This window comes from Lepidothrix coronata, unplaced genomic scaffold (genome assembly GCF_001604755.1).
Source record: "Lepidothrix coronata isolate B3197 unplaced genomic scaffold, Lepidothrix_coronata-1.0 Scaffold89, whole genome shotgun sequence".
In the NCBI taxonomy this organism is placed as follows: domain Eukaryota; kingdom Metazoa; phylum Chordata; class Aves; order Passeriformes; family Pipridae; genus Lepidothrix; species Lepidothrix coronata.
In genome coordinates this window covers 3,694,239-3,719,325 of record NW_016690269.1, presented here as the reverse complement: position 1 = coordinate 3,719,325, position 25,087 = coordinate 3,694,239, and the positions used below count along the sequence as shown (strand labels likewise).

The 25,087-nt window shown below is 38.1% G+C and overlaps 1 protein-coding gene across 4 annotated transcripts in view; it reads right to left on the bottom strand.

The window, feature by feature from the left end:
* Window positions 1-449: 449 nt before the first annotated feature.
* SYK (spleen associated tyrosine kinase) overlaps window positions 450-25,087 on the bottom strand; it is a 49,129-nt gene continuing 24,491 nt past the window's right edge. For 2 of the 4 annotated variants that reach the window (XM_017821238.1, XM_017821241.1), the window contains 11 exons: window positions 21,001-21,139; window positions 19,396-19,477; window positions 18,187-18,236; window positions 15,839-15,907; window positions 8,879-8,969; window positions 8,078-8,255; window positions 6,685-6,894; window positions 6,081-6,270; window positions 4,609-4,749; window positions 4,276-4,388; window positions 450-2,689 (listed from right to left, as the gene is read on the bottom strand). In XM_017821238.1, coding sequence (XP_017676727.1) covers window positions 2,617-2,689; window positions 4,276-4,388; window positions 4,609-4,749; window positions 6,081-6,270; window positions 6,685-6,894; window positions 8,078-8,255; window positions 8,879-8,969; window positions 15,839-15,907; window positions 18,187-18,236; window positions 19,396-19,477; window positions 21,001-21,139 — 1,336 coding nt within the window. In that variant the 3' untranslated portion in view covers window positions 450-2,616. The remainder of the gene's footprint in view (window positions 2,690-4,275; window positions 4,389-4,608; window positions 4,750-6,080; window positions 6,271-6,684; window positions 6,895-8,077; window positions 8,256-8,878; window positions 8,970-15,838; window positions 15,908-18,186; window positions 18,237-19,395; window positions 19,478-21,000; window positions 21,140-25,087) is intronic. The other 2 variants (XM_017821240.1, XM_017821239.1) reach the window with 2 other exon arrangements.

Here is a 25,087-nt window from a genome sequence, read left to right as displayed (position 1 = left end):
TGCCTATGAGGGAAGCTCCATGGTTGTATAATATGACTTAAATCCTGCACAGCTGACGCCTGTAAGGCACAAGTTCTTGGTTATCTGATACACTGCACTGACTCCTGACACCTCTAACCTTCCAGATCCAGCACTGTATTGTGGTAAAACACCATCTTGAAAAGAGTTAGTTGTAGTAACAACATGCATATTTTGGGAGTTTCCTACTAGTTCTGTCTTCAGCCCAGACTTCACTGGGTTTCTCTGTCCTGTCACATACCTTTCAGTGTCAACAGGAAAATCTCAGTCTTCCACAACAGTCACAACTAACTCAGTGCATATACACACTCTGCACAGCACCAGCATTTTCTAGAAAGCACACAAATATTAAAGGATTCCTTTAAAAAACAACATAATTTGTAAAAATGTCTTTAATTTAAATTTTAAAACCTAATCCATTTATTTCACAATTCTTTATATTCTCAGTGTAAACTTTTATTATGTAACAATGAAGTTAGGAATAATCAAGTAACACTGGAAAGTGATGTTGACATTCACTCAGAAGAGAGGACATGAAATAATCCTCCAATTTTGTTGTATCAGACATTGTTTTTAAAGACAGTGAGAGATACAGAGAGATATATCTCTCACTCAGGGAAATTGAGTACTGTCACTTGCTGGTTAATAGAGATTTGTGCGATCTGTGCAATTTTTTATAACTAATATCCCCATAAATGTACTAATTGCACATGTAGAAATAGCAATTTCTCTGCAACACAACTAAAGTGACGAAATACCCATGTGTAACTATGGCTAACTTCTACTCCAGCTGGTCTTGTACAAAATGTTTCTTAAAAACAAAACAAAAAATAAATCATCTTCAGTATAAATCACATTTGGTCACGTTTGAAACATGATCTATTACTCTCAATCTTTTTCAGTAGTATGTGGTTTCTGAAGTATCTTGCACTGGACACTCAAGACTGAACTACCAAAAGTAACCAGGTATTATTTAACAAACAGATCACAACCTTAGTAAAAAGAAAAAATTCAGTAAATCCTACATTTGTTTGTAGTCCTATCTGTTTCTAAAATTATTTCACACTTTCTCAGTTTTTCACACAATTTCTTTTCTAGAGAAAAAAATATCACTCCATCTCTAAGAATATCCTGTTCACATGAAAATGAAAGACATATACTCTAACCAGACGTATGCAATAAATATATCTAACTCTAAATCTTATCCTTTATATTCTTCTAAAATCTCTTTATCTAACAGATGTAACGTTACGTAGACTCCTGAGATATGTGTAAATGACAATAGAGTAGCTGCTTGTGAGTAATAAGTGATAGAAATTTTGATATTGATAATATTTAAAATGAGATTGGACAAGCAAAGCATAAGGGTAAAAACAATCAGGAGTAGATTATACTATTTGTAATTACTATTACTAAACTTCCAATTTAATGGGGATGCACTCTAAATTACAGAAGAGTGATAATAAAAATACCCTTTCCTGAGATAGCCACGTTGATAGATAGCTGGACAAATAGTAAGATTTTGGAACAGACAAAAGTAATCTTGAGGTCCACATGCCTATTTTAAAGAATTTGTGCTAGAGGTGAAATTTAACTTTAGAGGTGATAACGTGTGGTGAAATTCTGACAGATGCTTTTCAATAAAGATTTGAGAAAAAGGCAAAAATGATTGCTGCTCAAAACACAAAACAAGGGGCTTTGGTATACCCAAACAGATACATGGAAAAGGTATGTCTGGAGAAGGAAAACAGCACAGAGAAAACTAGGTGCTGCTCCATCACAGGTGTATTTTCAGGAATGCAGTGGCGCAGTTTATGTTAAAATCCAGAATCATTGTCTTAGGTGCTGGTATGTTTTCTTCAAAGATGAGAGCAAACCCCTGAGTTCCCAGGTTTCACCAGGAAAAAGAATAACTCCCTGAGGAACAGCTGGGCTCCACACATTAGATGAGGAACAAGAGAAGCTGATCACATTTGAAGGAGGTGACAATGTTAGAAAGTCAAAACTTCCAGTTCTCCTCTGCCCACTTTACCACTAAGAAGAATATAACTTGATTTTAAAGGGGCTTGGTGATAAAATCAAACACACCGTCAGTCAAAGCGACTGACACACTTTCACAGTGAATTTCCTTCACAGTGAGAAATGTTTATGCTATTCTTTCTTGAGGAGCAGGAAAGCCGGAAAAACTAAATACATTTGAGGACTAAGAATATTACTAGGAACATCTAAATTCCAATTGGCAGTCCAATACAGGAGAGGAAGGAAGTTCGAAGTCATTAAATGGTTTTTACAGGACTGCAAAGGTAATGCAAATGAAGCTGTAAATAAAATGAAATTGGATGTAGCAAAAGTCTAAGCATCTGCTCTCTGAGAGCCTTGCTGCTCACTTTGAGTCCTCTACACTTTCAACACTCTCTTTCTGTGCTTGGATATTGTGCAGAAGGCAAGAAAAGGCAACCTTACAGACCACAAGGCTCAGCTCTGTGCTTTGCAGGGTGAAAATGGAAGTACAGAAGCCAAAGTTGCTTGGTTTTGGAAATCAAATTGCTTCTCAGAGGGTGCTGGCTGGAGGCAAGGAAGATGCTGTTCTTCAGGCTGTTAGTGGGAAATGTCGTAATAGTAGTTACGCAGTCTCAGCTCGACCGCGACAAATCCTGGTCGGTCATCAACGCTGTGGAAAGACAACAAGCATCACTGCACAGGAGGAAGAAAGCTGTAAGGGTGCATGGGCCTTATAATGCTTGGGACTCTACCTCGGTGACAGCTCATTTAAAGCTGCTCACAATATTGGGAGGCTACCAAAATGAGGTTAAAAATTAATGCCAAGTGGCAAATGTCGCTACAGAGCATCCAGTGAGTGGCTTTACTATCATGCCTGTTACTCTGTGGTCGGTGAAAGTGCTAGAAGAAAGAAATAGCAAATCAGCTCCATTTAATTTTCTACTTCATTTACTTTAGTAATAATCTAGAGAAAAGAGTATTTGAGGTGTAATATCTGCCTTATAATTGGCACTGCAGTCACACAGAGAGGCTTAGAACCACTGAGAGGAGCCTACCCACACACTATGACTGGGTGGTCTTTCTTCTATATCTGCAACTATTTCTTTATTTGGAGAACACAGTTAAACTGACAAGCCCCTACAATATTACATTACATATTGAGATAGTTACTCTGCCTGACTTGAACTTTTCTTTTTGAATTTGTCTTCTTTCCAATAATAAAGATCTTTGAGTACAAAAAATAATAATGAGCCTGCTTTATGATACATTTATTCATCCTAACAAAACCTGATCCATTTCACTGTAGAACTGTTACAGCATTCTTTGAGTCCAACAAAAAGGCAGGAATTATTGTATGGCTGCACATTTATTCTAGAGTACAAGGTGTAACAAAACTAATAAAGAAGCAAGGTACCCAAAAGTGAAGTACCACAGCTCCTTAAATGTAGATCTTTATCGGACACTCATATTCTCTAGATGATGAACTGGAATAATAAGTGACATTACAGTCACTTTGGGTACTTCTTGGAGCCTTCCTACAGCTAAAGGTAACTTCAACAATATAGTTTAAAATGATAAATCATAAAATAGTTTTAAAAAATTTTTGCAATATACTATTTAAAAAAAATCAGGTAGGCTTTATTTTTTTTCTTCTGTATTTCATAATTCTATCTTCTGAATTGTCAACCAGAAAAAAAGTTTTTGACATATGAAGTATGATCTGAAAAGGAAAAGATGTTTAGCCTCTCACTGGTTGGAGGTCAGTGTGGGAGCCAATCTGAGTATGTACAGAAATGAGAGAAGAGAAAATAGGTCAAAACAGCTAACTATTGAAGAATGGAATAAATATTTTGGTAATATGACTTTGAAATTTCAGTAAAGATAAAGACTTGGAAATGAAGATTAAACAAAATACAACCCAAAATGAAACAAAATTATTTGCTTAATTTCAAACGTTCTTTTCAAAATATATTAGACTGACCTTTGTGTGCAATTACATGGTTTTTATGATACCCTATATTTTGTATATAGCTGTTCCAGCAAACTCTGTTGTGCAGAATCAGCTTCTTGTAGTGCACTGTATAACTCAAATAATTTTCACCTTAAAGGGCAACTGACTCCTTAGTTTGGAGGATGGTTGTAATGGAAAAAGGGCTAAAAAGTTGCATTTTGAAATAATCCTCTCATTCCCTTTCTGGCTACTAACCATGTAGATTAAAATATACTTCTATTAAAAGACCATCATGTCACACTCACTTGTATGTCCAACACAATTTCATTAGACTGTAGACTTCTGTTGGACAGACCTCAGGACGTTCCATTCGTTCTCCTCTTTCAATCATCTGTGCAACTTCACCACCTTTCATTCCCTGGAACAGGGTGACCAGAACAGTCAGTCATCCAAGTTGCAAATACTTACAGTATGTGTGCCAGTATGAATCAAACAGAGGCCTGGAACTGATTTTTAGCTAAACCTTTGACTCATTTGTTGCAACGACTCTTTTTAGGCAGGAGAAGGCACTGTTTCAAATTTGCTCTGAATTTTTACAGGGTGAAAAAAAAAAAAAATGACCAGGTGTAATCACTCACCTTATATGGCTTTTGCCCATAAGAGAAAGCTTCCCACATCAAGACTCCAAAGCTCCAAACGTCGCTTTTGCTAGAAAATTTGTAGAAATTCATGCATTCCGGAGCATACCACTTGACTGGCCATTTTCCATGACTTTGTGCCTAAATACGTCGTAACAGAAAGGGAAAAAAGCAGGCTGGAGACAATGATAAGTACTAAACACCACCAGGTTAACTTAGATCTGCACACATTTGTGCTAAGTACCATTACATTTCTGATGTAGCTAGCTTTAGAGAGAATGGGTAACAGCCACTTCAGAAGCGTTACAAAATTGTTCGTAATCTTCCACTTTCAAAATAACGCACTGAAAGGAAATCTGCAGTAAAGCAAAGCTCAGCTAAATGACATGGAGTAATTTTTTAGTGGCATTTAGTTTAAAGGTACTCTTTAAAATTAGTTGTTTTTTTTTTTTTAATTTAGGCTCTCCACAGAGGGTAAGAGATACACACCCGGATACTTGAAGTTGAGGCTCTATTTCAAAGCAAAGTGACTGCTTTGTGGCAAACCACAGTTTGATTAAATTATGCCACAGCACTGCATTGCAGCCACTCAAGCCTCAGTCTATCCTAGCACAGTGCTAGATCTAGTGATAGGACACCACTTCATCCTGTGGAGTTGTAAAGAGAACAGACCTTTGATATTAATTCTCAAGCCTCTGAGGGTTGAGATTGACAAGCATCTCTGGGCAGGCTAGTGGCAGTGATTTCAGATGCCTTTTCTGGCAGTAGTTATTATTCCTATAAGAAGGTCATCAGAAGGGAGCATGTGCTTGCTCCTCCTCTGCAGTGCTTCATGGTCTGGCTTATTAGCTTTAAACAGCTGATGAAAGGGGATAAGCAGAAGGAACAAATAATTTGAACTGCAAGAGTGATATATCAGAAAAAAAAACGGTGCAGACATAACTACAGCCTTTGTCTTCCACCCTTTAAATGTGGCAATTATTTTACCCCCTTAGCTGTACGGGTGTTCTATGAATTTAAAACAAACTAAACAAATTCAGCTTATGTTAATTTATAATTTACCAATGGTATTCTTTCAAAAACCTTCCCTAATTCAGTTCTATTAGTCAATAATACAGTGTGTTAGCCTGTGTTTTCCGTGGACATGGTGAGAACTGGTCTGCAACAAATACATTTCCCCCCTGTTATATAAGGAAGTATCTCATTTCCACCATCATTTTCAACCTTCTAATGACAAGTTTACCAAAAGTAAATGAAAGTAGGCAAGGAAAAGAAAGAGCTTTTTCCTCCCTACACATCTCTTAATGTTAATCACCAATTTTGAAAATTGGAAACCTAATATCAGGCTATAAAATAGTGGATGATACGTAATATTTTTAATTTTCAACTTGAAAAACAAACTACATTTCCACTGAAAATAACCTTATTAAGCTATGTTACTATGCAGCTTTCATGTCTTGTTAAAAACTTACCTTATAATAATTTTCGTCTGCACTAAGAGCTTTGGAAAGTCCAAAGTCACTAATTTTGGCATAATGTTGGGTGACTAATAGCACATTCCTTGCAGCCAGATCCCTATGAACAAAGTTATTCTCCTCCAGGTATTTCATCCCCATGGAAACCTGGTGCACCAGCTCTGTTATGTTCTTCTCTGTGACATGTCTGAAAATCATAATTGAATTTTAAAGAGGTCAGTAGTTCATTTTTATGACTCTTCATGGAGTTCAAACACAAATCTTTACTATGAACTTGCCCATATCACACTGTGAACCTGATGCACTTACATTTAGCTAAGCTTTAATTAGAAAAGGCAGCCTAGGCTACCTGTCCTGGGCAAGATGGTGTGTGATCACATCAATAAATGAGCAATTGAAGGATATGTGAAAATTCTTTCATTTATTCAAAATACACTATTTTGGCAGAAATGTTTGACATGCACAAGATAATAATTTCTAATGGAGAGTAACTAGAATCATTAATTATTACATTAATGGCATGTTAATTTATAATTGCCCTTAAAGAAAAAAATAGAAGAAAGTACCTGTACACTATGAAGTGGAATCAAGGCTTACATACCTATTTTTTTGCAAAAATCTGTTTAACGGCCCAAGCTCAGCCATTTCCATTACTAACATCCAGGCCTCAGCTTCACATATGCCTATCATTCGGACAATATACGGGTTATCCAGTTGCTGCATTACATTTGCTTCTCTCAGTAATTCATCCTTTATGGCTGGATCATTACTCTCATTCTTAAGAATTTTTACAGCCACTGGCTTGGCACCCCTGCAAAAAAAAAAAAAAAATTCAGTTCTGGGACAAGCTGCTGAAAAAGCTGTGTGCTGATGCACAGAATCTTTGTCTGATGTTTCTGTGCACACGGTACAAATTGTGACAAAAGACAGAATTGACATTCAGAGGAGAAAAAAACCAACCACAACAGGAACACTGCTCTGTCCAAAGCTCGGAAGACAGTTAAGCAAAAGAGGGAGAATGAAAAGAACCCGAGAAAATTAAAAATTGTCACCAAAAAAATATCTTAAGAAGCCTGAAAACAAATGTACTGGACACAATTTCCATGCCCATTCTGGTAAGGATGGCATTTTCTTGTCAGAAAAGCTATAAAGAGCTTTCTAAGCATTAAGATGTTTCGGGGGGTGAGACTAGAACAGCATTGCAGGACCCCAGGGCAGTGCTCTGAAATCCTGAGAAATTAAGCCTACTTCTGCAACTTTCAGTTCATACAGCTACTGAAAGAGTGACTGATGACACTGACACACCTCAAGTGTGAATCAGGATTAAAAACACACGAGCTGAGATCAGAGCCCTTCAAATCACTACAGACTATACTAGAAAAATAAAAATCCCTCCTGCCTCTGAAAACCTCGGTCAAAGAAATGACCCCAGCTTCAAATGATGAGTGTATACATAAGCAGTCCATGCACATAAACAACATAAAATAACATTTTCCTATGAAAATGCATGAACAGTCAGGTAGGAACAGGGTTTGTTCCTATCCACATGATGTGATAAAAGAGGTTACAACACATTCTGTCTTCTTGAAAATCAACACTCCAGCTTCATGGAGCTGGTATTTATCATACTTATTTTAGGCAAAAAAAATCTCTTTGATGCAGGTAGCTGTCCACGGGACTCTACACTATTTCTGAAATAGATTTTGTGCAGATGGGAAACATTGCATAACACAACTGCCCACACAAACTGTGGAGGAAGGCAGTGGACTTCCCCATCAGGAAAGAAAATAGTCATAAGGAGCACTTCCCTGCTTTACTAACAAAAATGAGGGCATTATGTGTAAGAACAATGAAAGAAACTGGTGAATATTAGCCCAAATTACTTAGGTACAGTCTGTCACTCAAATGACATGCAAAGATTAACTGCTGCTCCAAACAGTGAAGGTTAGAGCTTTTACATATTAGACACCACGAAAATAGAAGGAAACACTTACTTTTTCATCCTATAGAGCCCTTTCTTTACAGTACCAAAGTTGCCAGAGCCAAGTTCACCTTCCTCCAAGGTTAACAATTTCCTGTCAAGAGTGACATTTTTTGGTTTAATTTCATCTGGATCAGCATATGGACTTTCATAGACCTCAGTATCCATGGGTAAGGCCTCTCTCTGATCACCTGCAGTTCAAACAATGAAAAAATTGGACATGATTTTAGACATTTTTTGCTGCCACAGATAATATATTCACCTTTTCTATGTTCAGGATCGTCAGTGTGTTTGACTTATAAGGGCATTATAAAGAGATCACATACAGCCCATCTATATGCACTTCAGAACATCCCAAAAGACAGTGACTTCCTCCTGGTGACATGCTTTAACTACTGGACATTTGTGCAATGTGAAACCAGGACGTTCCTTGACAGAAGGATTAAAGAAGGGTTAAATTTTGGCCCTTCTCCTTACTACTTCTCACTAGTTACCTCAGACAATTCTTCGCTCAGAATGCTGCCTTATGTGTGCTTCATTCTCAGGCACCCTACTTTAATCGCATTATACTTGGCACTGTGGATGCAACAGGGCAGAATTCTTTCTATGAAGCACAAGGATATAGCTTTTTAGAGTCAGGGAAGTAGGTGGTAACATCTGGCAGTTTCAGCTACCAGGCTTGAGTTATGGCAGTGGCTGCACCAACACATAACAGGGTGTGAAATACTTGCAACAAAAAAAAAAAAAATGGGTTCAGAGAGATCTCTGCCATAAAGAAGAAAACTGTATTAATTATATAAATTACTCTGCCTACCTCTTTCTTCTTCTGTAGAACCTCTATTTCTTTGCAGCACATAAGGATTAAAAGGTGCTTCTTCGAGTGAGTGGCCAATAGTTGACTGAAGCTACAGCACACAAATAGAGTTTTTCTGTTTAACAATGAATGGGTAAGTTAAAAGCACTTCCCCCCCCCCCAAGAATTAAGGCATAATGGTTGCAAGAGGCACATAGGTGAGAATCAGAAAGTAAGAAAGGGATACAAAAGAGTTTACTTCATTCTGAAGGTTATTGCTAAAGCAAATATCCAGGCCAAATGAAACATACACTGCTAAAGCACAAAAATATAACCAAAATATTTCAGAGCACTAGATACGAGAGAATTAACTGTACTGGGTCATGCACAAATCTTATTCTGCAGATATTAGACTTACATGATCTTTTCAAATCTGCCTTGTAACACAAGTAGTCATAAGGATTTCTCTTTAATCTGTTCTTTCTCCCTGTCCAAGTTATCTCTCCCCTTACCTAGGCCATGGGGAAATTGTTAGCAGAAATGAAAACAAAAAACAATTCCTTTTTTCTTGTGGATATTCCAGAGTGACTCCACTTAAAAGAAGTGGAACAAACTGGAGTAAAAAGTTATTATTTTAATAGAGTTGTGTAACATCAGGACAAATATAATTGACCAGATACTAGGCCAGTCTGTCTCTTCTGAGAGGGGAGAAAATGCTTTAATTAATTGAGCACCTGGTTCAAACACAATCCCTCTGCCTTTACTCTTGTCAGACGAATAATATGGAGTACCATCCCAACAGAAACATGGTGTGTTCTGGAGCTATTTGGTTGAAGGATTAGGCTGGCCCAATAAAGTATACATACTCTATTCTGTCTTTGAGCACGGAATTACAGAATATGAAATTACAGAACTTATTTCTGCAGTTTAGTCCCTTTTCTTTCTCAGTGTAGATTTTACTCTACTTATTAATTACCTCGCACTCCTAAGAGAGTGTTTTAAAATGAAAAATTCAAATGCCTTTGCAAGTTTGCTCAGTTCAAATAGGAAAAAAAAAAGTATATTGCACTTGAAAAATACTGGATAGGGTTATTTATATACTTGAGTATATAGGTCTTCTTTTTAACAGCTGAAGTTTTCAGTGTCATAAGTTCCAAAAACTTTGCAGTCCTTTCCAACCAAAACCATTCAATGATTCTATGGCGTTTTCTGGAGTGAACTGTTAAATACAATACAAGTTTTATCTTTTGGAAACTCTATTTAGTAGGGAAAACACCTGACTTGGGAATTACAGTTCCTTAAATCCTGATGAAGTTATCTGTCCAGCTGGACGAAATAGAAAAGGTTTCACTATCTAGATTTTACAGCAAACCATGAGTAGGAGGCCAGCTCTCAGCAAGGTTCTGGCCTTGTGGGATGAGCACAGTGACATCAGGCATGGTAAGGGAAGTGTTTTTGGCTTGAATTCCTCAGTCTTAGGAACAGTGTTGAAAGGCCACTTGCCATCAGGGTAAGCCACAAAAGCGCCAAGACGGTTCTGGGGCAGGTCAGGGGACAAACTGACTGACCTACCAATCTCAAGAACAAGAGAGGCAAACGAAGTTATAAAACAAGATCCTCAGCTCTAGTTTTGTTTCTCTAGGCTGATACACCTTGCCAGCTTTGCAAGGAGGAACTGTTTCCAAGACCTGTGTCATTCTACTTCACACAGGTAATTCCCTAAGCCAAAAACCCCAGTAGGATTTGAACTCAATCATAAATCTCTCAATTTGGGCTGGTAGTTTCACTGTGAATACTTAGGGCAATTTTTTCCTACACTGTAGGTATATATAGGAAAATGCTTATGTTCAGTCAAAAATATTAATCAAATTTTGCTTTGCAAAGAATTATACTTACTGATTCCACAGTGATTTTATCTCGTGTGTTTCACAGATCCTGAATTGCTTCAGGATGCATCAAGAACACTTGAGGGGTTTTATCTTGTTGCTAGTTACTATGACCCACTCAGTATTACTACCAAGAAGTGATTGTAATCCCACTGGACAGCTTCCTGGATGTATTCTTGCTTCCTACATTAACAGTATTTATACTTTTAAAGGGAGATCATTTTACATTCCAGAAGTCATTTGGAGTCAATTAATCGAGTGGATACAAAGCAATTTGGACGGCCATCAATACCTGTTGTTAGACAGATACAAGTGCAATGGAGACAGGTACAGCTTGCCACATTGCATAGATTTCATGGAAGTCTCTGAAGTCTTGGAATGTCCCACAGTATATACCTCACCTAAAACATCACAGAAACCTTTTCTGTAGTCACAACTAGGTAAAGTCATACAGGTGTACCTGTAGCTCCAAGCTAGTTAAATATTCCTGAACCTAAGTCTCAATTTATAAATTGATCTGCTTTGAACTGGCCAAACATAATGTACATCAAACTCATACATCTCAAGAACCTATTCACCAGAGAAGAACATTTGGTGAAAATACAGCTCTGGTCAAGACATAGCTGAGTCCTTAAGTGGAACATACAGAGATGTTTCTGCTCTTTGCAATTCAAGAACAAAATAAAAGAATCAGAAAGAATTGGATGCTCTTGCTCAGGAACTGCACTGAAAAAAAGGAGCACCTCAGTTCTGTGCTTGTAAATAAAGCGCTGTAACTGTGAATTGGAAATCACACATCGACACCAGATAAAGTGGGTTCTCTTTCTCAGAGATCTCCTCATTTTTGAGAAGGATATCTTATGTATCATTAGTGTTAGCTTGGTAACTAATATAAATGTATGCATGGAATGTTACTTCTGATTGTTGCAGATTGATTAAATAGCTTAATAATGTCTTTTTCATTTATATTGCTTCCTTCTTCTCTGGAAGGAAACGGGAGACCTGGCTACCATGAACAAAGAAAAGGCTGAGGTTCTCAATGACTTCTATGCCTCAATCTTCAATGGCAAGTGCTCTCCAGGCATGCTGCCCAAGTTGAGAAAGACAAATGCAGGGACTGGGAGAATGTGCACAAGTCCATGGGAACTGATGAGATTCATCCAAGTGTCTTCAGGGATCTGGCAGACAAAGTTGCTAAGCCACTATCCATAATTTTTGAAAAACTGTGGCAGTCAGGTCAAGTCCATGATGACTGTAAAAAGGTCAATATAACCCCCCATTTTTTAAAAATGGGAAATCAGAAGACCTGAGGAACTAGAGATCAATCAGTTTCGCTTCTGGGCCAGGCAGGACCATGGAGCAGATTTTCCCGGAAACTATGCTAAGGCACATGCAAAAAAAAAGAGGTGATTTTCAACAGGTAACATGGCTTTACCAAGGGAAAATCATGCCTGAACTTCTATAACAGGGCTGCAGCATTTGGTGGGTGGGACAGAGCAACCGATGCAGCTTATCTGGACTTACACACCAAAGCGTTTGACACATCCTTGTCTCAAAATTGGAGAGACATGGATTTGATGGATGGACCACCCAGTGCATAAAGAACTGGATGGATGTCTGCCTGCAAATAGTTGTGGTCAATGGCTCACTGTCCCCGCGGAGAGCAGTGACGGGCGGTGTCTCTCAGCGGTCGGTGTTGGGGCCGATGCTGTTCAGTGACAGGGACAGCGGGATCGAGGGCACCCCCAGCAAGTTTGCTGATGACACCGAGCCCTGTGTGCAGTTGACACGCTGGAGGAAAGGGATGCCATCCAGAGGGGCCTTGACACAGCTGAGAGATGGGCTTGTGTGAACCTCATGGAGTTCAACAAAGCGAAGCGCAAGGTGCTGCACCTGGGTCAGGGCAATCCCAGACACAGCTACAGGTTGGGTGGAGAAGTGGTTGAGAGCATCCCTGTGGAGAAGGATTTGGGGGTGATGGTTGATGAAAAACTCAACGTGAGCTGGCAGTGTGTGGTCACAGCCCAGAAATCCAACTGCATCCTGGGCTGCACCCAGAGCAGCGTGGCCGGCAGGGCGAGAGAGGGGGTTCTGCCCCTGTACGCTGCTCTTGTCAGATCCCCTTGGAACACCTGTACAGTTCTGTTGCCCCCCAACATGAGAAGGACGTGGAACTGTTGGGGTAAGTCCAGAGAAGGGCCTCAAAGTTGCTAAGAGGACTGGAGCACCTCTCCCACAAAGGCAGGCTGAGAAAGTTGGGGCTGTTCAGCCTGGAGAAGAGAAGGTTGTGTAGAGACCTCATGGCAACCTTCCAGTGTCTGAAGGGGCCTACAGGGAAGCCAGAGAGGGATCCTTGGTCAGGAACTGTATTGATAGGACAAAGAGTAATGGGTACAAACTGAAAGAGGGGAAATTAGGTTAGATATTAAGAAGAAATTCTTCGCTATGAGAGTGGTGAAACACTGGAACAGGCTTCCCAGAGAAGTTGTGGGTGCCCCATCCCTGGCAGTGTTCAAGGCCAGGTGGGAGAAGGCTTTGAGCAACCTGATCTAGTGGGATGTGTCCCCCCCCAGTGACAGAGGGGGCTGGGACTAGATGATCCTTAAGCTCCCTTCCAACACTTCCAACACAGAATTCTATGATTCTGTGATTTCTGATTGAACTGCAATTTAATATTTCACAGGCACATTTTCAGCTCATAATAGTAACTTGGGAATGTTGTGCAGTACTCAGAAAACCTCAAACATTTTTCTTTAGTTCATGCCACTCATGTAGTCATGGCATGTAGCACCCTGCATGCCTTTGAATAAGATTTTCTACCAGGAATTGGATTTTCTACCAGGAGATGGAATTTCTTCTCTTGCAGTCAAGCAAGGCTGACTAGAAATTATGAAGGAGGTATGTACCATTGAATGTACAGTGATCTGGGTAATAGTACAATAAAATTTCCTTCTATTTAACTATCACTTAAATCCAAAGTCCTTTCTTCCCTACACTTTTAAAACATCAAGCTTAATTCTACAGATCTTTTTTAGACAAACGGAACTTTATCTTAATACAACCAAGACATAGGATAAAAGATTTCTTCTTGTATTCTTACATGAAACAAAAAATTGGCAAAATGACCATGAATTTCTTCAATCAGTAAAAAAGGAATACAAGAAAGGAGTCCTCTAGAGGAGTCTGTTAAAAATGTCACATATTAATGAAATGGCTCCAATTACTCTAAATCTGACTTTTACAGTAAAGATTATAACTTCATATAAATAATATAGTAATATTCTTATAAAGGCAATCCGTACAGCAAGAGCAATTTCTTTTCAGGTTAATAATTCTGATTTGAAAAAATGTAGACTTATATATAGGATCATAAAGTCGTCTTACTTTGCTAAACCAAACTGAACAGCTAAACACTTCATGACAAAGATCTCATTACCCAAATCCTCAATGCGCTTTGGCTAAGACATCTCAGTTGCCACTAGGTGGCACGCGTTCATTTAAATTGTCTAAATTACCAATCTCGAGCAGAACAGCTCGAGAAATTTTGATCTGGATTATTTATATATAATTTTAGTATTCAGATCAAAATTTGAGTTTGTGAAATTAAAAAAAATATTCCCAATAATGAGTAAATATAATATTAAAAATAAGCGGCTTTTTTAATTTACTCTCTGAAAATTTTTTACATAACTGCCTAATTAACCAGGTGTAAAGTAAACTCTCCACGTTAGGGTTAATGAATAGTAAATCTTGGAATTGTTCAGAGCAGGACTTTTGCCTAGAGTCTAAAATCTGACAGCATGATGAAACTTGTGGGTCTGAGTATTCAGGGTTAAGTACACGTAAATGGTGATCAAATCAGATTTCTGAAATTATGTTTTTAAATGATTGGTCCTTCTCTGCCAATATGCTTCAGGCTGTACTCTGTGTCTGTTGCCCAGAAGGGAGGAAATAGATATTTGACAGCAGGAAGTGAGTGACCAGGGTGAGTCACAGGTTTTACCAGGTGAACAGACAGCAGTGTAACCAAAGCCATGACTACTGAATTCAAAACCCACACTCACTTTTCTGAATGAAACCAAAATGTGTGAGAGTATGGGATGGTATTTCAGATGGTTTGGAGCACGTCCTGACACTGCATATATATTTGTACAAGATAAATGCACACGGAAAAAGAGATGTGTGTCCTGTAAGGATATACAGATGACAACAGCTATTGGTACTTCAGTATAAAAGTGAACCAAAGCAGTAGAAAAAGAATAATTGTTATTTATCAGGATTATCAACTACAGTACAAATCAAATACAGTTTTTCACTCTGAACAGCAGCACACCTCTAGGGCTTTTCATGCCTGATCATTTTTGTTGAAGAGCAACCAGAAATAAATAAATAAACATAGACTCATGGATGAAACAGGGACGTACATGTTATTCTCAGTATGCAAACAAGCTCATAACTATGTGCTTCAGAGCTACACCAATTACTGGACAGCACAATTTTCTGGACATGCAACAGCATTTTCACTAAGACAGGGCTGGGCTCCCCTCGACTCCCTGATATCACCTTTCCCATTCTGCTTGGTCTCGTGACATCTTACACTTGCCTACATGCAATTCAGTGCATAACAAGATTTGTGCACATAGGTTATGTAAGAATATATTTTATTAACAAATTGTCCTGCAAGTGTGTTAAGTAATAACATAATTATGTAAGTATGACAATTTTCTGATCAGGAGGGATAGTTCAGAGTAGAAATATAATTTTGTTCGTCCGTAAATGAGTGGTTTTGAAAAACATTTTATCACTTACATTTAATTTGCAGACATGTTGAGATCTCCACAAATATTTTGTGAGAAATTACTTAAAAATAGTCCCTCTATTTTTAAAACTTCTTCAAACCCATTGCTTTGCTTATAAAATCAAGCCCATAATTATGCAGATGATTAGGAAAGAAACAGAAAGCTTACAAAATCTTCACAACCTAATTGTTAGTAGTCAAGACAGCAAGCCAAAAGAAGGGGAAAAAAGAGTGAAATTAGTCATGTAAGTCTTTTTAACTCAGTCAAAAACCTAAAAAAAGCCATATATGAGGCACCTTTTTGCTGCCAGCCTTTGGAAAGGTGTACGATTTGAGTCTCGAGATAATTCCACCTCCTGCCCAACTCTAGAAACCACAATGTCAAAGAGGAACAGTGAATGTGTCATGAAAAAATAGCTAAAAATATTTTACAAAACAAAAGTGCTCCACAAGAATAAAACACTCCCAACCCTTCTCTTGCGTGCCTGCAAGTACGTATGTGATGCATCAAACAAATGTAGCATAGGAAACCTTAGTACTACATTTTGTTTCAACTGTATGCTGCCAAACCATCTTGAATCTGTAGATACACCTTAAGGCAGTTTTTAAAATTCAAGTGCACTGCCCTTTCCCCAAATCTGTATTTATACAGTATGTTTCATGTTTCTCCCGCCTCTGTTATTGAATTTTAGCCACCCCTCCCACCATATTTAGCAATGTGAAGCAGTTGATTACTTTGGTATGGGGAAGTATGACAACTGTATTGAGCAAGGCTTGAAGCACAACTTTGTCTTACAACAAACAACATGAAGTAAAAAGCACACAAAATGATATTAATTCCAAACAAAAATGAACAGGCTTTACATTTTTTACACTGACTTATGTTCTGTATAAAGATACTTTTACAAGATATACAAATATGTTCTATAAAAATGAATTAATTTAATTAAATGTGACAAATTAGCATTTTCAGGGGTCACTGAGAGATCATACCTGACTACATAAAACTGTGATGTAGTACTTGCAGAGTAAACATTTAGACTGATGCTGAGGTTGAAATAATGATCTGAGACACATCCTCAGCTGCTTTAAACAGCCTTTGAACAGACTTTGCAGGGAGAAAAAAGTAACTTACAAAGTTAAAGGAGTCAAAATCACCTTATATCTGGTCATGGAGCCTCTGGTGAAAGGCAAGGTCTGGTTCATCCAGATCAATTTTTCAATTTTTTTTTTTTAATTTAAATTTTTATATGTATTGCAGCCTGAAATACAGTGGTGATACTCTAAAGCCTTAGTGGAATAGTCTTAGCATGTCCAAATCTGAAGTTGCTTTGAAGATAAGAAAGCGTATGAACACTGTAGAAAGATCTGCTGAATGATATGCAGGACAGATTGTCCAACTAATTTAATGGCAAACTGTTCATGTATAAGGGCTTGGAGTAAACTTTACATCAGGGAAGGGATTTGTGTTGCGTTTGCTACTGAGCAAACTTGGAGTAACAAAGTGTAAATGTTTCTTGTAACATGGACATCTGCTTTTTAATGATACTAATATGCTTCCTCTGCAAAAGGAAGTAGTTTATGGTTCAAGTCTGTAATGGAGGTTAATTTTTCCATGTAGAATGTGGAGGCTTGCTTATTCTTGCTTCTCTTAGAACATCATGGATAATATGAAACATTTGTAGTATTCCCACACTGTGTTTGATCCATCCCTGTAACTGCAGGTACACCAGATGATATACATGGGACCTCATGGGCTTAAACTTCGTGGACTTACTTGTAAATGGCACAGATCCAAATCTTGAGGCAATATTTAATAAAAAATAAGAGACTGATTTTGGTTGCATTATTTCCAATTATTTAAAAGGGCACTTCTGATTTTCAGAAGTGAAGGAATGCAAATGCTTGTTCAGAGACCTGCAGGGGCTCAACAGTACCCAAATAAATATAATTGCCTAAAATATTTTTCTATAATGTGGAACAACATCAAGATAATGACTTAGATGATTGAGCTCTCCGGGGAGACAACTAAATTAAACCCTTTTTTTCAGATGAGATTGACTACCTCTGAATAAGATAGTGTTACGTGATTCTGTGTACGTATCACACCTGGGGTGGCTCCTCTAATCAGTGGACTCTGAGAACTTAGGCAATTAGAATAATAGATTGGCTTGCTCAGTCTTTGTGGAGTTGGAGAAAGAATTGCCCCTAACTCACTGCACAAGGAGTCAAACCCTCGTGCAATGCCGGATGTTAACTGCACACAGCAAATAAGGTAAATTGAACCTCCATTTCAGCCAGCAGATTCTCAAAGTGAACAATGCCAGTAATACAGCATCTCTTCTTCTATGGCTGATACAATCACTATAGAACATGATCATCAGTGAGGCATTTTGCCTGTTTTTTTCACATACATTATATGTGTAAAAGAAGTTAAAAATTAAATGATTACTAGAACATTCAAAACAATGATGAAAGCAATACTACTGTAGAGTATGTTAAGCTTCTTTTCAACTTACTGCTTATATCCCTAGAAAAACAAATTCACAGCTGCAATAACGTAAAAGATTTAGGATTCACAAAGCAGTATGTGACTGTAATCCTTCTCAAATAAATGCTGTTGCTGTATCACCACATAATCTTACCTTAGGAAGTGTTCCAGAGGGAGAAGGATGAGCATTAAAACCAAAATTATCTGTAAAATAATCAAATGTAGAATGATACTGAGCAAGGTGAGAAGTTTGTGTGAGAATGCAGAATTTTACATAGGGAACCAACTTTCTAGTTTTTAAATCACATTACAGTGTTTCTCTTGGACCATATTCTTTGCTCTTTTTTCTTATATGCAGCAGACTCTGGTATCTGCTGCCACAGAGACAAAAGCATGTGCAGTGCCTAAATGATTCAAAGGAGAAGAAAAAGTACAGGTGGGAAAAGTATGTAATGATTCAAAGGAGTAGAAAAATGAAAAATTAAGCTTTAGACGTGGTGATTTTAAATGTATTTTCCAACTGTGATTCTATTCTATTCTATTCTATTCTATTCTATTCTATTCTATTCTATTCTATTCTATTCTATTCTATTCTATTCTATTCTATTCTATTCTATTTCTATTCTATTCTATTCATCTTCTCACCATGGCACTGGTATCCAGCCAGAATGACATAAGAAGGCCTTGGAGAGAGAACACCACTTCTGGAGGGGCACAAGTTAGACACAGTTCCATCAGAAGCATCTCTTTTCCCCTTTCAGTCAGAGCAAGAGGGAGGGCAAGGTCTTTTCAGTACGACATGCCATTAAAGAAGAAACAGGATAAAAAGCACACTGAACCTTAGGACATGTCCCTCCACCCCTTCTCCCCCTTCCCCCTCTTTATCAAGGAGATGCCTCTCTGATCCCCGTTTCCAGCATCTGGTGCAGCCAATCCATTGTTCTGCCCTGCCCTCCCCAACAGGGGAAGCAGCTCTTCATCTTCCAGAGACTCACCTGCTGGGTGCTCCCAACCTGAACACCCAGGGCAGCACTGCTGATGTGCTTCAGCATCTGGGGTGAGGAGCATTGGAGCAGTGCTGGGCAGACCACCTTGCCTGTGTGTGTCGTTCCAGCAACACTCACTGCCCCTTTGAGCAGTAAGGCACATTTCAGATCTGACACTACTTTAGAGGCAGCAATAATCTGAATTGCTAGCCTGGAGCTAAAGGATCTGCCTCCATCATGCGTGGTCTGGTAGGTATTAACTCGTTTGAAAAGCAGAAAATCTGCACCCAACCTACATGTCAAGTGGAAAAATGTGCATGTCTTTATCATAATTGTCATGGGTGTTCATAAACATAAAAATAATAGGAATAACTCACCATTTTCTGAGCCAAGTTGTGGACAAGGAGTGGTAAGGACCCTTAGTAATCCATCTGGTTTGTATGAATAATGTTCAACTAACTAACAAAATGAGAGGGGAGGGAAAAAAAAAGAAAGAATAAGAGAAAAGTATGTGAAAAGGTAAGGGTGATACAATTATATATTGTCTCTTTAGGACTGTGTGCATATGTATAATCATTGCTATATATTACAACAAATGATCTGGGCATACAGCAGATCTTTACTGCACATGTTCTTATCTCACCTTTACTTTTATTTAGCAGGGGTTCATGTTTCTGAAGTAACATTATGGATGAACCTTGAAAGTGATCCAGGAATTGGATTTGTAAGACTCAGCATTCCCCACTAGTTCTGCTACTAAACAGGTTTGTAACTCTGAGTAAATGATTTATTTTTATACCTTTGGGTTTTCATCCTCTTCTTCTTTGTGGTGTGGGGTTTTTTTTTATTTGGTTTGGTTTTTTTGTTTGTTTGTTTGTTTGGTTTGGTTTGGTTTTGGGTTTTTTTTTGTGGTTTTTTATTTGGTTTGTTTGTTTGTTTTAATTTTTGGGGTATAGTTACAGTGCAAGAATTGTCCTAATACACAATGCTTTCTTTGGACCTCAAAGTTGCAATGAGATGCATGCAGTTAATAAATGTATAGCACAAACAGTTGTGTCCATTTGTGCCCGAATTGTCCTCTCCATGTCATTTTGTTACAGATTTGTTACTTCTATTTTTACTTTGGTGCCTTTGGGTAGAAAGGAGACAGTCTGTGAGAGTAAGAGTTGCAGACGTTCAAAAAAATTGTAAGACAACACAGCTGCTTTAAAATTTCCAGTGACACCAGGAAAGAAATATGCAGGACATTTACAAAAAGGCCAAGAATTAATATATGCAAACAAAGAATCATATTTTAGATTTGTGAGTCATTTTACGTGTTTTAATAGATTTTTAAGCAAGAGGACATAAGAGATTTCTATGAGGGTTTCAATTCCCTTAGTACTTTTAATGTACTCATTTCACTAGTGTTCAATTTTAGTATTAAGAAGTATGCACTTCTTAGTTATTTAATCTTTACCAATGTTCAGACATATTTTGGTGGTAAGCCTCAGCAAATTAACCTTTTGCAGATTTGAAGGTAGAGAATTTCAAAGCTAAAGACTGCATTATGTGTACAGCATCTCAAATCATTCAATTTGTACTTCCTGGAACTCTGTTTGCTGCTGTCATAAAGGTCATTAACAAAAGACTACACCAAGCATAGCCATGAATATGGTCATTTGCAAATGCAAATGGACTTCCATTCCAGAGAATGTTCAGCCAACTGAATAACTAATTACAGCAATTTTGAACTCGGCTAGGCTGCAACATCACATTTAGAAATGATTAAACCCTCTACACTCACATAGCTGTCTATATTAACACATATTTTCCTCACGTATAGAAGCCACACAAAGTTGGAAAGATATAAAAAATAACCTGCCAGAACACATTGGTTTTGGCCAAAGGCTATTGCAACATGGCAAAATAAAACAAAGCTGCCTTGGTCAGTTACAGGGAAATCTGATGACAGTTATCCACGTGATAAAAATTTAACAGACCTGCCAGAGGGTGTCAAACCTTTTTCCGTCTGGTATGGAGAGCTTTCCTGTCTTGTCTCTGTCAATTCGGTAGTGCAGTACTTTTCCATCATTTAGCAGGCACAGGGCATAGGAACCATTCCTGTCCCTCTCTCGGATACTGTAGGAATAAGATTTTCAGGGTTACAGTCTAATAGGAATATTTTTTAGATTTTGAGTTAAAAACAAAACAAAGTCAGCATTGCAACTTTTGAAGACATTTTGTTAAGCTTTTCATTTATTTCTTCGAGTAGCTTGTTTTCAGATAAATTCCCTGAAGTTTCCCTTCTTTTCCCCAAAATGCAACAGATTGAAACAGAAAATCCATGGCTGCAGAACACTGTGCAATGCATAAAGAACGCTCTAAATAAGCATTTGAAAGCTTCTGCAGTGCTGGCCTACCTCTCTTGTGTATTTTATTTGACAGTAAGAGCAGAAAATAAAACATTAAAAGAATATAATGTGAAAATCAAACAAAGAGAAAATCTCTGTGCTCTGAAATAGATTTTTTTTTTTCTGGGAATGCATTTCTGTAATCATTAATTCTTAAAATTTCAGTAAAGACATTGCTTTGTTGCAGATTTCATGCAAAATTCATTTGAAACTCTAGGTGGCATTGGCACATATATATCTAAACTTCACCATGGACAGATCATGAAATGTAATATAAAAATTGCGTCTAAAATTCATAGGTAGCCAGGATGATCTCCTTTTTTTCAAAAGACCTGCAAACACCATCTGAGATGCCTGTGAAATGTGGCAGAGTTGTTTTATGTGTACTCAAGGTCTGTGTATTTTGGTGACTGGACTCAGAGGAGACAGGAATTTGCCACTGGCTCCATCACAGTCAGTGCAGTGTTTCTGAGTTTAGAAAGCAGGCTTTTTCTTTTAGTTTGAGTTGCCCATGTGCACTTACTACTGACAGTGAGACAGCAATAGAGCTAGACCAAAAATTTTCCGGCTTTTTTAGTGAAAAACCCAGATTCTGCAACAGTGAAATATTTCTTGCTCCAATGTGCACAGAAATCTACTCACTCTCTCTTGAATTTTTGAACAGCCCTGGAAAGAAATACAGCAGTATATGCTCACTAAGATGTTGAGAAGCTTTGTTGGTGCAGCACTAGTACTTGTTATTGTATCTCAAAAGATTGCAGAGGCAGGTATTACATTCTGTTCCTCAGCTGACTCACTCAACGCTGAAGTAGAACTATGTTTTGTCTGAACTACTCATGCACCTGCTTTTTTTAAGTAGAGTGATTCTTGTTGCCTAATATTGAACAGGACACTGGCTAAAGGAAAAGGGAAGTAATGTCAATTTTTTTTTGTTTTCTGAAACCAAAGTAGCTTGCCTAAGTCTCTAAGGCAAATTGAAACACACTGTGGTTTTTCATGATAGGTGTTTTCTCAGCATGTTGATTTCCTGTGCTGACTGACCAGTGAAGAGCAATGGGCTCTGCTAAAATGAAGAGTGGCTTTTACTTTGTCTTCCTCTGACTTGCTCTAAGCAAATAAGGCTTAGAAAAGTATTTTCAGAATAGAGGACATTGCTTCTAAAACACAAATTTTTTTGCAATCAAACTTCTCCTCAGAATAAAGCACAAGTAAGACTAGAAAAATGCAATGGATTGCTTCCCAGTAACAAATGTCCTTCGTGTTCCACGTGAAGAAATGATGGCTCCAGTGCAATTAGATCTACTGTAACTGATTATCATGTGCAAGCTGATACTATCACAAGAAGCACTGTAAACATTTCTTGAGAGCACAGGCACCCATAGGAGAGGAGAGCCCTGATTGATAAAGACCACGGCACAGACCCAAACAGCTCTATCACTATTTAGTGAAGGATTTAGGCAGAGTTCAGGTTTATAAGGTTGTAGGTGCATTTCTGAGTGTTTTCTTCCCCTAACCCAACAGCTACATAACTCTGAAGACATCTACAGTTCACAGTCAGGGCAACTTCTGTCAGACTGCTCTATCACCCCACATCCTAAAAGAAGTCTCCATTCTAACACTTATGATTGACCAGGGTCCAGGGGGAGCCTTGTTCTCCCAGGGTTAGGAGAAAAAACACCTAGCAGGTGTTTTTTAAACTGTAGGCAGTCAACTCAAGTACAACCAGGATCCTTACAAAAAAACCAGCCAAAACCAATAAACAAAACAACAACAACAACAACCAGAAAAACCAACAAAAAACCCCCAAACAAACAAAAAACCCAACCCAAACCACACACACACACGCACAAAAAAAACCCCAAAACCACAAAAAAACAACAAAAGAAAGAATTTTGGCAAGGAAGCCAGTACTGAAATATCACTTGGTCTTCCATTTCATGCTATAGCAGAGAATTACAAATGTATAGAAGAAAAACATAAAGATAATAAACACCTGTAGATAAATAATATTGCCCTTTCATCCACTGAAATTAATTAGAAATATGAACAACTTCATTGAGAAAAAAATTGAATTCACAGATATTTTCGAGAAGTGCCAAGCTACCTAGATTTTTTAAAACAACACAAAAAGGAAAGTAGAATCTCAAACTGCTACCTTATGCAATGCAATCAAATTTAGGTATTGATTTTATATTTCATACAATCTATGTTTGAGTAATTTCTATGTTTTTGTGACTGTAACCCAGATAGCAATCAATACCTATTTGGAGCATCATTACAGACAGTGTAAATACCCATCCATTCCCTCCTTTGGTAAAGTCTATTTTTCTTTGGAAGCAAAATGAACAATGCCCCAATTTTTTTCTGCTTCTATCTGAAAAACCAAATGATCCCTCTCTTTCTAAAGGAAAATATCCCTGAGGGTAAAAAAAAAAATAAATTGCTACTATAACATGACTCATTTACTGTGTAGAAAAAAAACCCAGAAGTCGCAGCATTTTACAGCGGAGAATAATGAAGAAAATAAAGGAGCAAAATGCTTGTTTTAGGAATGGTGTGACACTATTCTTCCTCCTGAATCCAAGGCCAATCCAAGTTTATTCTATGCCTTGCTTTGCCTTCTCAGCGATTACAGCTTTTTTGACGCCAGAGATACTGACATTCCTCACTGCTGATCGAGCTCCAGCCATTCCCTGCTTGTCTGCCCTTATGACCATCTCTCTGGTAATGCTATTAGCAACATGGCTACTCATTATCACTTCAAAGATCTGCTGCACACTGCACATGTTCCAAGTTTTAAGGCAATAAGGAATGAATTTGGTGCCATCTGTAGAAGAATTATATAAAGGACAAAATCGATCGACCTCTGCCTGCATTTGCATCATTTCCTCTCCTCTGTTTGGTAACACACTCAAAGCTGCTTCAGAAATGTCAGCACACTATAGAATTTAGGAGATAGCTCAGCCTCACACTGTTGCTATCTACAACGGAACCTGAAAATTCACCTCCTCCTAAGGCTGCTGCACAGTTACAAAATACTTTTGCGAGAAAGATTGCATCACACTGGTCTGTTTAGCTGACTTCACCCTGCTGGCAAAATAAACTGTGTTCCACCAAACCCCTGACAAACAGCTTTGCTGTAAAACTGCACCTCAATAGGGCACCTTCTCAGCTCAGCTACCTTAGTAGGGGACCGTGGCTTTTTTCACACCTTTGACTCTTCCTGCTGAAGCAGACGAAGAAGAGCCAGCTTTGAGAAGCCACAGCCCCACTGCAGTGTCACTCAGCTATGCACCTACCTGAAGTTCAGAACACAACTCTCCCAAGCTGCTGTGGAGCGGAAGGCAGCACCCCCAGAAACAAGGTTCACTGTCCGTGTTTTATCTTGAAACATTTTTCTGTCGTGTAATTCCATCAACTGCTTGGCACTTTGAAGAGGAACTTCATCGTTAATTAGTAGCCCTGAACTGAGGTCTCATTTTCACCTTATTTGATGTCAACAATGTCCAGTTCCATTTGTGGATACAAACTTAATATCAATAGAATTATTTAAAGAATACTCTACAAGGTCAGATAAATCTCCTACATCAGTATGCACCCTAGTAGTGGGAAAGCCCTAGAAGGCAGTAAGATTAGTGCAAATATAGACTGCTAAGTATAATAGAAAAAGAAATTT